The 12,529-nt window shown below is 45.0% G+C and overlaps 1 protein-coding gene across 1 annotated transcript in view; it reads right to left on the minus strand.

Annotated features, from left to right (window-relative positions):
• Positions 1-5,499: 5,499 nt before the first annotated feature.
• LOC104278582 (unconventional myosin-X-like) overlaps positions 5,500-12,529 on the minus strand; it is a gene marked incomplete at both ends in the record, with an annotated part of 38,159 nt that continues 31,129 nt past the window's right edge. The window contains 6 exons of the mRNA XM_009875602.1: positions 5,500-5,614; positions 6,406-6,530; positions 7,555-7,635; positions 8,326-8,434; positions 9,926-10,008; positions 10,683-10,751. Of these exons, the coding sequence (XP_009873904.1) occupies positions 5,500-5,614; positions 6,406-6,530; positions 7,555-7,635; positions 8,326-8,434; positions 9,926-10,008; positions 10,683-10,751 (582 nt within the window). The remainder of the gene's footprint in view (positions 5,615-6,405; positions 6,531-7,554; positions 7,636-8,325; positions 8,435-9,925; positions 10,009-10,682; positions 10,752-12,529) is intronic.

Here is a 12,529-nt window from a genome sequence, read left to right on the forward strand (position 1 = left end):
ACAGCTTTCCCTGCACGATCCAGGACCCTCCCTGCCGCGGGGGGGACTGAATATTTTGCCAAGGAACTCCTCCGCATTCCAAGGAAAGGGAGGACCGTTTAGATTTCTCGGCTCCGGGAAGCAATCTGAACAGCAGCCCTAATGATGGAAAGCAGTTGGAGGGCTAAAAGCCCTGTCGAGGTGTAAAGCTGCGTGCACCCCTCAGCCCACCGGAGCCCCCCTCCAACAACCTCCAACAGCTCTGAGGTGGAGATGCTTCCTTGCCGAAGAGGTTCAGCACTGCAGCGTGCATTTGGGGAAACTGAGCCCGATGGGAGAGGTCTCTCAGTACTACTGGTTGCACTTCGGTGGCCAGTATTTTAATTTTCAAGCGTCTTCCATCACCTGTATTTCAAACCTCTGCTCAGTGCTAAATGCTTGTGTGAGGGATGAGGGTGCTATCTTAGAGACTGAGGGGCAAGTCAAGATAAGTGCACATTTACAGGAACTGTGCTGACATATCTGAGCTACTTTAAATCAGCCGGCTTGCCCTGCGATAGCACGGGGTTCGGCACAAATCGCTGAAATAAATGATTTGCTTTTTGAGATGGACTGCAGCCTGCACGGAGCTCCACGGCGCTTGCAGGTACGCTGCTAGCAGTACTCAGCCTAGAATAAGTTGGCTAAGGTATGTCCATGCAAGCTGCAGTCACAGCAGCAGCTGCCATATGGCCGTGCTCGTGTGACCTGCTGCCCAACAGTGGCTCAAGCACTGCCAGGGCCAGGAGCAGATCCCACTCCCCTAGGAAAGTGCTGCCCCACTTGTTAAAGTGCTGGCGTGAACACAAGCTGTGAGCTGACACTCATCAATCTGCAAAACCACATTAATCAGTAAAAACTCCCTACAAATTTATTGGATCCATGTGGCTATGCTGAGAAGCCAGACGGACATTCAGAGATCTGAACAGTCACTTTGGGCAGCATTCTGCACAAACTCTTCCCCCTCCCCACTTACCTCCCCTTCTGTCTTTGTCTACCTTCCCTTCCATCACTGCTTTTGGTTTCATCACTTATTTAGGCTCTTTTACCCGCCAATGACCACCTGAGTTAGTACCCATAGCCAGTGGCTTCCCTGGACATGATTTTCTCCTCAGGAGCCACTGCCTTTAAGATGGCCTTAAGAAATGAGCTGGTTTGTAATGACTAAGTAACCATGGGTAGCCTTAAAAGAAGGTTCATTATCAAGGTACTGCCAACCATGAAGCTGGCATCCTTCCCTGCAAGTTGTACACCCACTCCCTCTGTCAACTCAACAATATTTAAAAACCTTCTTTGAGGCAGGGATTGCTCCTTCCATTACATTCCAGAACCAAACAGCAGTCACCCACTTCAAGAACACAACCAGCAAAACACTGTCTCAGTCCATTATCTTCATCAAATTACAAAAATAGTCCATCAGTATTTCCCAAGCAAGCACCGATTTTGCTGTGCCAGTAAGGAGTGAGGAAAAAAATACCTTTGAGACACACAGAGTTCAACAAGACCCAACCATAATCCTACAGGGTTTTCTATATCTGCTTGAGAGTGAGGGGTTAATCTCCAATATCTACTTGTAAGCTATTGGCATTTTGAGGGGTTTTTTTAGACTCCTGTAGATACCAAGGAAGAGTAAAATGTATTCATGTCCAGAAGTATTTCTGATGCCTTGTGGAGATAACTTGGAAGATTTGTCACTAATTCATAGTCACTTTCTGAAAACATGGGATCACTTTCACGCGACGAAGGAATGATTGGACAAAACACACACGGTTACTTCTGTCCTATCTGCTCGTATTAGACAATGGCCAAATTTTAAACCAGACTGCAGCACCTCAGTGTTCCTCACACAACCTCAATGCTCACATGCACCACCAATGCAACACGTTATGGTTACGTGTAGATTAGCAGACACAAATGTAACTCTGTGCACCCGTGTGTATATAAGTGGGATCATATGATTCTTGGGGACAACACTGGGAAAGCAGGAAGTGGGTCACTGTGACCTGGATGCCAACTAGTCTACAGAAACCTCCTCCTTCAAACAGGCCCTGCAGAACAGGAGGTTGAAATGTGGAAAGGAATGCTTTCGAACAGCAAGGATTACTGTGTTAAACAGTCGAAAGAAATCTGTGCCGTGAGTATGGACAGGTATGGCAGAAGGTCCGGGTGCACGGAGGAAAGGGGCACAGAAGCTGCTGCTCCATCCCAGCACATCCCAGGTGGAGAAAAGGGCACCTTGGCGCAAGCTTTTCCATCATCACACTGCTTGTTTGCATCCAAGCCCTCGTCTTTGCCATGCCACCGGATAAAACCTGCTTATATACATTAATACCTCTTATAAACATTAATTTGACAATTGCCAGCATAGCAGCTGCTCTATTCTTAATGAAAAACACAAAGATCATCCTGCCCTTCCTCCTCCGTTTCCTTTCCCAAGCTTCACAATCCCTTGCACTAATTCACAGAGTCTTTTCCTTCCTCCTCCAAACAATTGCTAGGGATATAATTATCCTTCCATTCATTCTGCAGGAAGTATTCCCCCTTCTATAAGACCTGCTCTTCACCCACCCCTTATACTTCTTCCTAGGTTACATCCCCAATGGCCTGTCACACCTTTCTTCAGTAGCTACTCCTGACTCCCTAAGCCAAGGTTAGTTCTGGGAATCACTACCCGGGTACCCAGAGCTGCACCTGTAGCAGCAGAAGTGGCAGCAAAGGCACACAGGGGACTTCCTCTCCAGGACAATGACCTGCACTCTGGGCCCCTTAGCTGGTAGCTTCAGTTCACCCTTACCTGAAAGCTCCTAGAAAAATTAGGGCTTTTTTCTTCATCAACCTAAGTATTCCAGGCCTGTGTTATCCAGCACCAGCTACAACGTGAATGCAGACAACCCAAACCCAAGACACAACAGCTGGATACAGGCAGCAGGGGAGGGACTACCAGAAAGCACCACTGCTCTGCATGGCCCCACCTTGGTGTCTGCTCTCCTAGGGACAGGCTTTCTGGAGGCATTGTCGCAAAGCAGACTTGCAAGAGGGCTCTCCAAAGGAGCAACGAAATGGCTTTGCCACCATCTGAGCACTGGAAAGACCGTCAAGCAACTCATCTGAAAAATGAAATGGCAGGGCAACGGCAACAGCTCCTGGAGCAGCCAGGGGCTGGCCAGGCATTCAGCACGGCCACAAGGGTGGAACAGGCCATGAAAGCCTTGGAGTGATGCGTTCCTTAGAACAAACAGAACTGCTTCTCTCTGTAAGGACAGACATCTCTAATCCAAACCCTGCTGAATATGAAATAACTTCTACGACCAAACAAGACGGCTCAACTGCTTCCCAACCTCTTTCAATTTTCCTTCTCAGTCATAAAGAAATAGAGACGCAAAGACTGACACCTTAATCATTTCCTTCTTCCCACAATATTCAGACCTGACAGCACCCAGTGCCCGAGCAGAGAGGGACTGCTGTTTACCAACATGTTGCCTGTAGCTCTTCTGCCAAGTTTTTGAGTTTATAGGATACAATTGTTCAAAAAAATTACATTGGAGTACATCCAGTGTTTTGTCAGAATAGAAACATATTTTTGTTTGCCACAATTTATTTCCTATATTGTTTTTTCAAAAGAATTTGTGCAGGTCAAGGATTTAGTGAGAACAGACAAATGGACTCCGTCCTTCAGGATGCACAACAGGGACTGAACAGAAAAGGGATCCTATTGCTGCCAGGTGCTCAAAGCAACCTGGATTTCCTGCTTGTCGTCAGTCCTAGACTGACTCCAGCTATATAACTTATAACCTTTTATACTCTAAAAGGCAAGTACGTGCATGTGAATTTGGTCCTCACAGGCATTTCCCTGCTGTCCTTGCTGTAGCCCAGCAATCTTCCATTTCTTGCCATGCCAGGAGGAAAGTTCAAACTCCATGTTTACCAGCTCTAACCACCCTTTACTACAGCTTCCAAGGCATAAGCAGCTCATACACACTCCACACAAGCTTTAACACTAAAATGCTGTCAGACTGGCAGCCACCCAAGCAGTGTGGGTTATCTAGGGACAGGAATGAGCGCAATGGTTCCTGGTTTGCAGGGACCAGTGAGGAGAGAGCAGATTCCCCAATCGAAGATTGCAACACTATTATTATAATAGAGCAGAAATACAGGCAAGTGATAAAACCTTCTTTCTTGAACATCAGCAGAGGCTTGTAAAGAAAGGCCTTAGAAACTTCAGGTTAACACATCCATCTCCTTCCCACACCAATGGCCAGCGGTTTCCTTGGTTGTCACACAAAGTTTGCAGTCCAGACTAACAAACGGGCTACCACCAGACCTCTAAGAAGGGGAGAGAAGGATCTCGCTCCTTAAGAAACATTACAGTCTATCCACTCGTTAAGAAATGATTGCTCAAAGCAACCAATATCATTATCTGATCTCCTGGACAATTTAAATGTGAATATTCACTAGAATCGCCTCCATTTCAATTGTGACCCTGTAAATATTCTGAGCTACTTTTTTGAAGGCTTAAGGGCAAAAAATGGAAGAAAAGTTGCTTTGATGGACCATCATCTGCTCTGGATATGGACTGCATAAAAAGCCACTACTTAGAAATGCTGCCTACACTGGGCACCATCCATCTTGGAATATTCTTTGAAGAGTTTACTGGACTATGTGGAAAGCCGTGACAGAGACAGTTTCCCACTCCCAGATTTCTATAGTAATGTACCTTACAATGCTCACATCTATTTCTGTGTGAAATTGCCTCAAATCTCAAAAAAAAAAGAGACTGAAGCACCCAGCTCTCTCCTGATTAAATGAAAGATAATGGCACATTTACAGCTGCATGTCTGGAGGGGAAAAAATAATAAAATCCAGACTATACCAGGCAAGTGAGAAGCGTTAAACATTCAAAACAGAAGCAAAATCTGCATTATGCATGTGAGGAGAAACATTTGGATACCTTTTCCTAGGAAATGTATGCTAACATCTGGGCTAACTGCACAAACCATCAGTTGAGCTTGCACAGCAGAAAGCTGTCACATATCTGGTGATCTAGCTACCTATTCATGGTTTAGATGTAAACCAACCAGCAGCTCTCTGCCTCCTACAAGAATTTCAGTTAGCCAAGCAGAGCAAAATACCTGGCACAAGAGGCAAAAGTTAATTCCACACACTGTGATTGCACGAGACCCGTGCTTGTTCTCCTTGGATCCTTAAATTGGATCAGACACAACAAAATCAATCTGGTTTGGTCAACGAAAAGGAGTTTAGACAACATCAAAAAGGCTTCTACATCTCTAAGTATGTAATATGGGAAATATTTGAGATGCTCCAGGTCAGTGTCATAGTCCATTGTATTTAAATCATAGAATCATAGAATCATAAAGGGTCATCATAACGTTGCCCTTTCTACTGGCTTGTATCTCGCCAGATGCAACCACATCCCCTCACAGCTGGGACAAAGCCATACCCTGTCCCACACTGACAAAGTACCTTGGTTTTACCCAGCTGCCATTCTTTCTTGCTGCTGTCATACATCTGAAGAAAGCCTGCACATACAGCTTTGCTGTTGTCTGAGAAACTTGGTCCCTTCACAAGCATCTTGTACCTAAGAACCAAACAAAATCTCATGAGGTCATGTACGACAATAACCTGCAGCCACCCTAACCCAATCTTTTAACTCTAGTTATCCTCCTCCCGTTCCTCCTTCTTCCTCTGGGCCCTCCCTTCTTCGTGTTTGCCTTCCAATTTGGAAATTTCCATCCCCCAACCTTTATCTGTTCCTACCACACTGGCCATTATTGTTACAATCCCAGTAATAAAATACAAACTCAACAGCATTTTTCAGTAAAGAACAACTGTCTTTCTGAAACATGTGTTTTCATCAGGCACAAGATATTTTGTTCAGTATAGGGGGGGCATTTAATGCTCCAAAGGACAAAGGAAGCAATGTTCAATGGCTCCTTCTAGCCTTAAACTTCAAGAAATCCTTTTGATGCAGCTAATTAAAAGAAATAATCACTCTTTCCAATACTAATCATCAGCTATACTGTCCGTTAAAATTTGCTTCAGCCTGCCGGATTAAAGGTTTTAAGTTTGATATTTTCTTTTTACATATTATGACCAGCTGGGTTTCACAGCATCACACAAGAAAATCTGTGGCAAAGCTACACAAAAAAAAATTATTATAAAATGGGCTGTCTGGTAATTTTTCTATTCTGACTTTTACCCTAAAGGCATGTCTCCAAAAGGCCATAAAAATCAGTCTATGATATGAGCAATATGGGCACAGTTAGAAAAACATCCCACAAATGATCCATACCGGTAATAGAGGAAACAAACATATAGGATCATATACCTCAGGGATGTTACAGCACGTGGTACAATGATAGCAATTACCTGCTGAGAAAGTCCTGGAAAAGGCGCCGTATAGGGAAACCTGCTCTCCGAACTTTCACTGTCTCCAGCATCCCTGAATACCGGAGTTGATTTAGCACCACATCTGGATTGAAGAGGTTTGGTGCCTACAAAATGATCCAGATTCAAACACACAAGAGAGACAGAATAAATGTTGGTATCGCTTCTTTGCTGACCTGCCCAGTGACTGTTCCTCTGAACATAGGCAGTTGTATATTTGTTTCTTTGTAGAAAGTCAGCCCTGTATATTTGGGCACGCCAGGTGAAACATTTTGGACAAGGGGAAAGCAACCTCATAACAACCTCACAACAATACAACCTCGTAACACTGCGTGGTGCAGAGAAAGGGAAAAACGGAGTCTGGTAGATCCTGGGGAAAAAAAGCAGTCTGCAGACTGCTGTCACAGTCGGATCATGGCAGTAAAGCAATGATATAATGCTTTAACACATACAAAACGCAGAGCTCTGACTCAGTTCTCTTCACCGTCTCCCTCCAGTCAAAGTGGAGACAAACTGCAGAAGTCTCTTCTGGCACAAAAGCCCCAGCAGGCTTTCCTCTGTCCCATCAAACATGGCTGAAAATGCACAAATGATCGGTTCACAGCTCCCCACCCAACCTAGTTAGCAGCAGATCCTCCCGTCACAGTTCACAATAAAAGTGAGATCCAGACTGTCTCTAAGCACTGTGACTTGCTCATCAAGTGTCCAACCCCTCTGCCTCAGAGGCAGGGATCTGCAGGAGATGCTTCCTAATGCACAAGCCCCGCATTCCAGAACAAATCATCTACAGGCACCACAAACAGGAGCAATTGCTTCTTCCACCACGGCTCAGGGCCCTGCACAAGCCTGGCTCACCTTCCAGGCTTCATAAGCACAGAAAGAGGTGGGAATGGCTCTATCGGTTCATATCACATCATGCTCAGCATGCAGTCTTTTCATCTGATTACCAGAAAGAGGGTGTATTTTTCCTCAACTTTAAAACAACAAGAAGGAAAAAAGGGAAGGTAATGGAGAAATGCTCTTATCCTCAGCTTGGACCCTGTCCCAGAGGCACTTGTCAGGCATTTGTGCAAGCGAGTGCTCTTGAAGGCCTGTGTCACATGCATACATTTTGCTGGAAGACAGACTTGCCTTTTCTGTATTTGGTTTGATGCAACGGATGAAGAATGGGTTGGAAGTACTAAGCGTGGCCATCAGAGAATGGAGAGAATCCTAAAAAGCAGCAAGACAAAACCCAAAGGATCAGTCACTACAGGAAGGAAAGGGGCTACATTTGGTGCAATAGGGTCTTCATGCAGCTCTCCCATTCCTAATGTCCTTTGACTCTACCTATCAAAACTTGAACGAGCCAGGAGATCCCTTCCTGCCCACAAGTCAGTTTGCTCTAACACTGTTGACATGGTCATCCTTGCTCTCAGAGATGTATAGCTGATATGAGTTATTTTTACAAGCCTCAAACTTGAAATACAGCAAACTCAAACTGTGAAACCAACAGGTTTGCAGACAATCAAGGGAGAGGGGGAGAGATTCATACCTCCAAGGTTCCCCCAATAAGGTTTTATTAGAACTGCCACTATACCTGTAAAAGATGTGGCCTAAAAGGACATGCACACTTAGCTGAAAGACCAAACCAACATGAAAGATCAAATACCCTCAAGAAGTTCATATACTTCACAAAGGATTCTTTTCCTCTGCCACCCTGCTCAACCTTAGTATCTCACGTTTTACACCAGACAGAAATCCTTGGGGCAGTGGCACAGTCTTTTTTTAGCACTACAACATTCCTGCACATTTTCAGTGCTGGACACAAAACAAGGATGAATGACTCCTCTTGGCTGCAGGCCTTGCTTTACCCATCTGCTCCTCCCCAGAAGCCTGCTGCTCTCTTGGAAAACATCCTACCCTGAACTGAGAACTGACAGTCGGTCTGCGCCTCTGGGTGCCCATCTTCAGTGTCTCCTCGCTGCAACGACTGCAGACTTTTTCAAAAAGGTCATAGATGAAGTCCAGCCTAAGGGAGAAGAAAAGAATTAAAGAAGATGCAAGACACCCACCACCTGTGAGAAGATGGCTCTCAGTCTCAGCTACTGCCCTGTCCCATTGTGAAACACGTCACTTTAATTCCTGCCGTGCCACGGAGAGGCTGCAGGAGACAGCTCAGCTGGGCGCTCTGGTGAGGAAATTAATACTTTCCATGTGGTTGTCCAGACCCTGCGGGGTGCCCTGTGTGCCATACTCGGCTGCAAAGCCAGAAACCCCATCTCACACTGTCAAGCAGGATACTACGCAAAGGAAGATCTCTATTCTGCACTGGCTAGGACACCTCTCTTAAGATATATGCCTCCAGGCAAAGCTACCTTGAATCTAGACTGAGTGCTGTCATGTCCCTCCTGACCTGGCTCTCATGGCCACCTCCTGTGGCTTGTTCACACAACTGCAACCACAAACCTTCTGTGGCCAGAGGATTTCTAGAGCTACCCCCAGTGTAGGTCAGCTCTGAGGAATCTTTCACCATCTTGCCACTCCTTAGATGGTGCTGCTGGTTCTTAAGAAGTTGCACAAAATTCTCCAGCACTGCTTGTGCCGTTTTATTGTTATGACCGCTTCTAGGAGAATTTCCCTTCCTGGTTTGTAGAAAAACCCCAAGTCCTTCTATTATTCTGGACAATGACGACCACAACTCTGGCGTCAAGCCCAGTGGAAAATGTTCCCCAGATGTCACTGTCCACATAAGCCAGCTACGGGCAGCTCGTACTCCCAGCTTCCACAGGTTGTTTAAAGGCTTCTCACAGTGCAAACTCTGCAGCAAGCTCCAGAGAAGATGCAGTTCTGAAACAGTCTCATCAGGCTGGAGCTCAGAGGAAATACATGGGCTGTGGTAGAGTTGCAACAGAAAAACTTCTAGGGTCCTCCATGTTATTAAATGCCTGTCTCCTTCTTCTAGGCCCCACCTCTGTCTTCCAGACATTGCCCAAAGTCAAAGTCAACTCATTTCTCTAGGGTCGTGTTGCAGCACTGGGATATCGTCTTTGGGGCCATATCTCACAGCAAGGGCTCAGTCTGGCTCAGGATAAGGACAGAAGCTCTTCACTAACAAGCAGGCTGGAAAACAAGTGGTCTCTGTACAAAGGCTGGCATTTGACAGCATGGCAAAGAGCCTTGACTCATTCAGGGGCAAATTTGCCATTGATGAACAGGGAGGTAAGAGGAGGATGAGGAAAGGGAGAAGAGAGGAAGGAGAAAACTAGCACTGCCTGCAGGGATTTTTGTCACGCTTTTGTAACTCTTTTCAAAACTGGGACAAGAGCACTGATTAAATCTGTACCTCATCTGACTTCTCTGTTTCTCCTTTCTTTTGCCAGGACACTTAAGCAGAAACAGAAGAACGATAAAGAATGATGCCTGATGCTCAGGCAAACATAACTGCTTTCCTTGGTCTGATTATTACATGAATAACCCAGCCCAAGAGCTGTGGCCTCCTCGCAAACATAAAGGGGCATACCTGCTATCTTTCAGCATGTTTAAAATGTCATCTCGAAAGGTGTCTCTGTTCTTCTCCAGAAAGCCTCTGACATCATATAGCACCTGCAATGCCAACAGAGACACTAGAACAGCACCACACAAATCGTTAAGCACTTCTGCATGAACATGCCAATGTACACGACCTCCAGCAAAGCAACACGGTAACACCACAGGCATGTGCCAAGAGGCAAATTTATTAATAACCAGTAGTGCTCAGTAGATATGATTCTAGGGGGAGGTTAGCCCTTCTTTAGTGCACAGGTGCCCTCCTTTGACACATCTCCATCTGCCCTGTAGCTCTCCACAAGAGCAGCATTTAACTTGGAAAGCTTGGTGACCGTTTCCTTTTTGCAATAGGTATTTAGCCTTTTTTCCTTCTCCCCAAAAGCCAAATTTTTCTTGTGACTTTTACGTTGGGGTTTTTTGTTTTTGAATGGCCAAGAAAAGACACGAATAACTAGGCCTTTCTATGATTCTATGAACTCGAGTATGGCAGAGTTTATCTCCCAAACTAAAAGTAACCTGAGAAACTCAAACAAATGCCTACGCTGGAGAACACAGTACTGCAGAATGGCACACTATTTTAAGCCCATCACACTCCCTGTGCTCTGATACAGGGCACTAACTGTGTGCAAACACACAACTCAGAGAGATATTACTGTTTTTTGAAATCTAAAATCCGAGACCTCAAGCACAAGATACATCAAGAATCTCACAGATGCACCATGAACACCTACCTCCCCAGCATAATGTCTTATGCCAAACTGATGGTCTGTCACGCGAGGCTTCACATAGTAGTGGTTGCTCTGAAACAAAGGAAGAAGAAGTCTTTTTATAACATCAGTGTAAGACAAAATAGTGTAGGACAAAACAGGCTCGGTCAGGAACTCTTCCATGACTATGACAGCGCTGGGATAGACAAGGACCTTAGTTGTTGCAGAGCCCAACCACACCTGCTGCAGCTATCTGCAGCTCTGTTACAAATTTGTTATTCCAATAAGATGGAATCGTTCAGCCCTTGAAGGCATTCCTCACGTGAGCAAGGGCTTGCAGAATCAAGGTTGGGCAGGCATGCCATGGATGAAATGTTAATTCTTGCGCATCTGACACCTGAGGAGACTGGGCTCCCACACAAACCACGTGGTGCAGGTCATGGGATCAGGATGCAGGGGAAGATGGCAGCTTTGCAGAACATCTACACACCTTTTCTTTGTCAAAGGAAATATCACATCAATCTCTTGTCTTCCTCTATACTTCATCTTCCTTTGCACCTCTCTTCCCATCTTTCTTTGCACCTCTCTTCCCCTTTTCTCAACGCTATTTCTTCCTTTCTCTTACTAGCTGTTCTACTCTCTCATTTTTCTCCTCCTTTCTTTGTTCTCTGAAAACCATTAACCATGTAAGAACAGCCATGCTGCTTGAGATCAGTGGTCCATCCAGTTAAGTATTCTGCCTCCAGCAGTGGTTATGTAGGGCAGAGTAACAACAAAGCAAGTAAATAATACTTTCATCCTAATACTCTCTCAAATTCCAATGATCTTCATGAGGTCTGCCTAACTAGTAACCCAAAGCGGATTTCTTTTTTTAAATATTTGCCCATTGCACACTTGAACCCAAGTAGACTTTGTGTGACCACTGCATCCAGAGCATCCTTTTGCAGGGAGCTTCCAACCAATCACACAAGGAACTATAGCTGACTGGCTTTAAGCTCGACTCCCATTAGTGCCTTTTGTCTTTTTTGGCCATGTGTGACTTTTAAACTCATCACATCCCCCCTAAGTCACCTTTTCTCCACACTGCAGTGTCCTTCCAGCATAGTTTTCCATAACACTGAAGCTGTCTGTTTAGCAGAGCAAATATAATCCCTTCTTGAGCAGAGGGGCCTGGTGGTGTACGCTGTTCAAAGTGCAGGTGGTCCATGGATTATACAGTTCCATAACGACGCTTTCTGCTTTTATTCTGTTTCTTTCCCAGGAATTTGTAATACTTGATCTATGGGGTTTTTATCACTAGTGAGCACCATGCTGATGCTTACATGGAACCCTCCACCACAGCTTCTGTCTGGGTCCTGCTCCTGAAGAGCAGGAATCAGCTCTGGGCTCATCATTTCAAATGTGAAACTGGGACTGTTTTCTTTCAGACATACCATGTTGCATTTATCTACACTGCTTTTCATCTTCATTTTACAGCTCAATCAGTCTCATAAGGCTCCTTTCAGTCCAGCCTTGCCTCGTGAATCATCAGAAAACTGCCGCCTCAGTGCTCATATGAGACAGTCTTATGTGCCTCCCGCCACTGAGGTAACTGACCGTTTATATGTTGTGCACTTACCCAATAGTGAAATAAGGATTACAGGCCTATAATTTCCTAGAATACTTTCTAAAAATTAAAATAATTTCTCACCTTCTCACATAAAAGTACTGAGAAAGTTTTAAGTAAGATGTTGCACAATACTATTAGTAATTCAGCTCTTTCATCTTCAAGTTCTCTTTGCAGTATCGGGTCGGCAGTTTCTGACCCTGCTAATTTGTTACTGCTATTGAAAACTTTTTCATTGCTTTTTTTTCTTTTTTATATTGACCCC

Source organism: Apaloderma vittatum, unplaced genomic scaffold (genome assembly GCF_000703405.1).
Source record: "Apaloderma vittatum isolate BGI_N311 unplaced genomic scaffold, ASM70340v1 scaffold18238, whole genome shotgun sequence".
In the NCBI taxonomy this organism is placed as follows: domain Eukaryota; kingdom Metazoa; phylum Chordata; class Aves; order Trogoniformes; family Trogonidae; genus Apaloderma; species Apaloderma vittatum.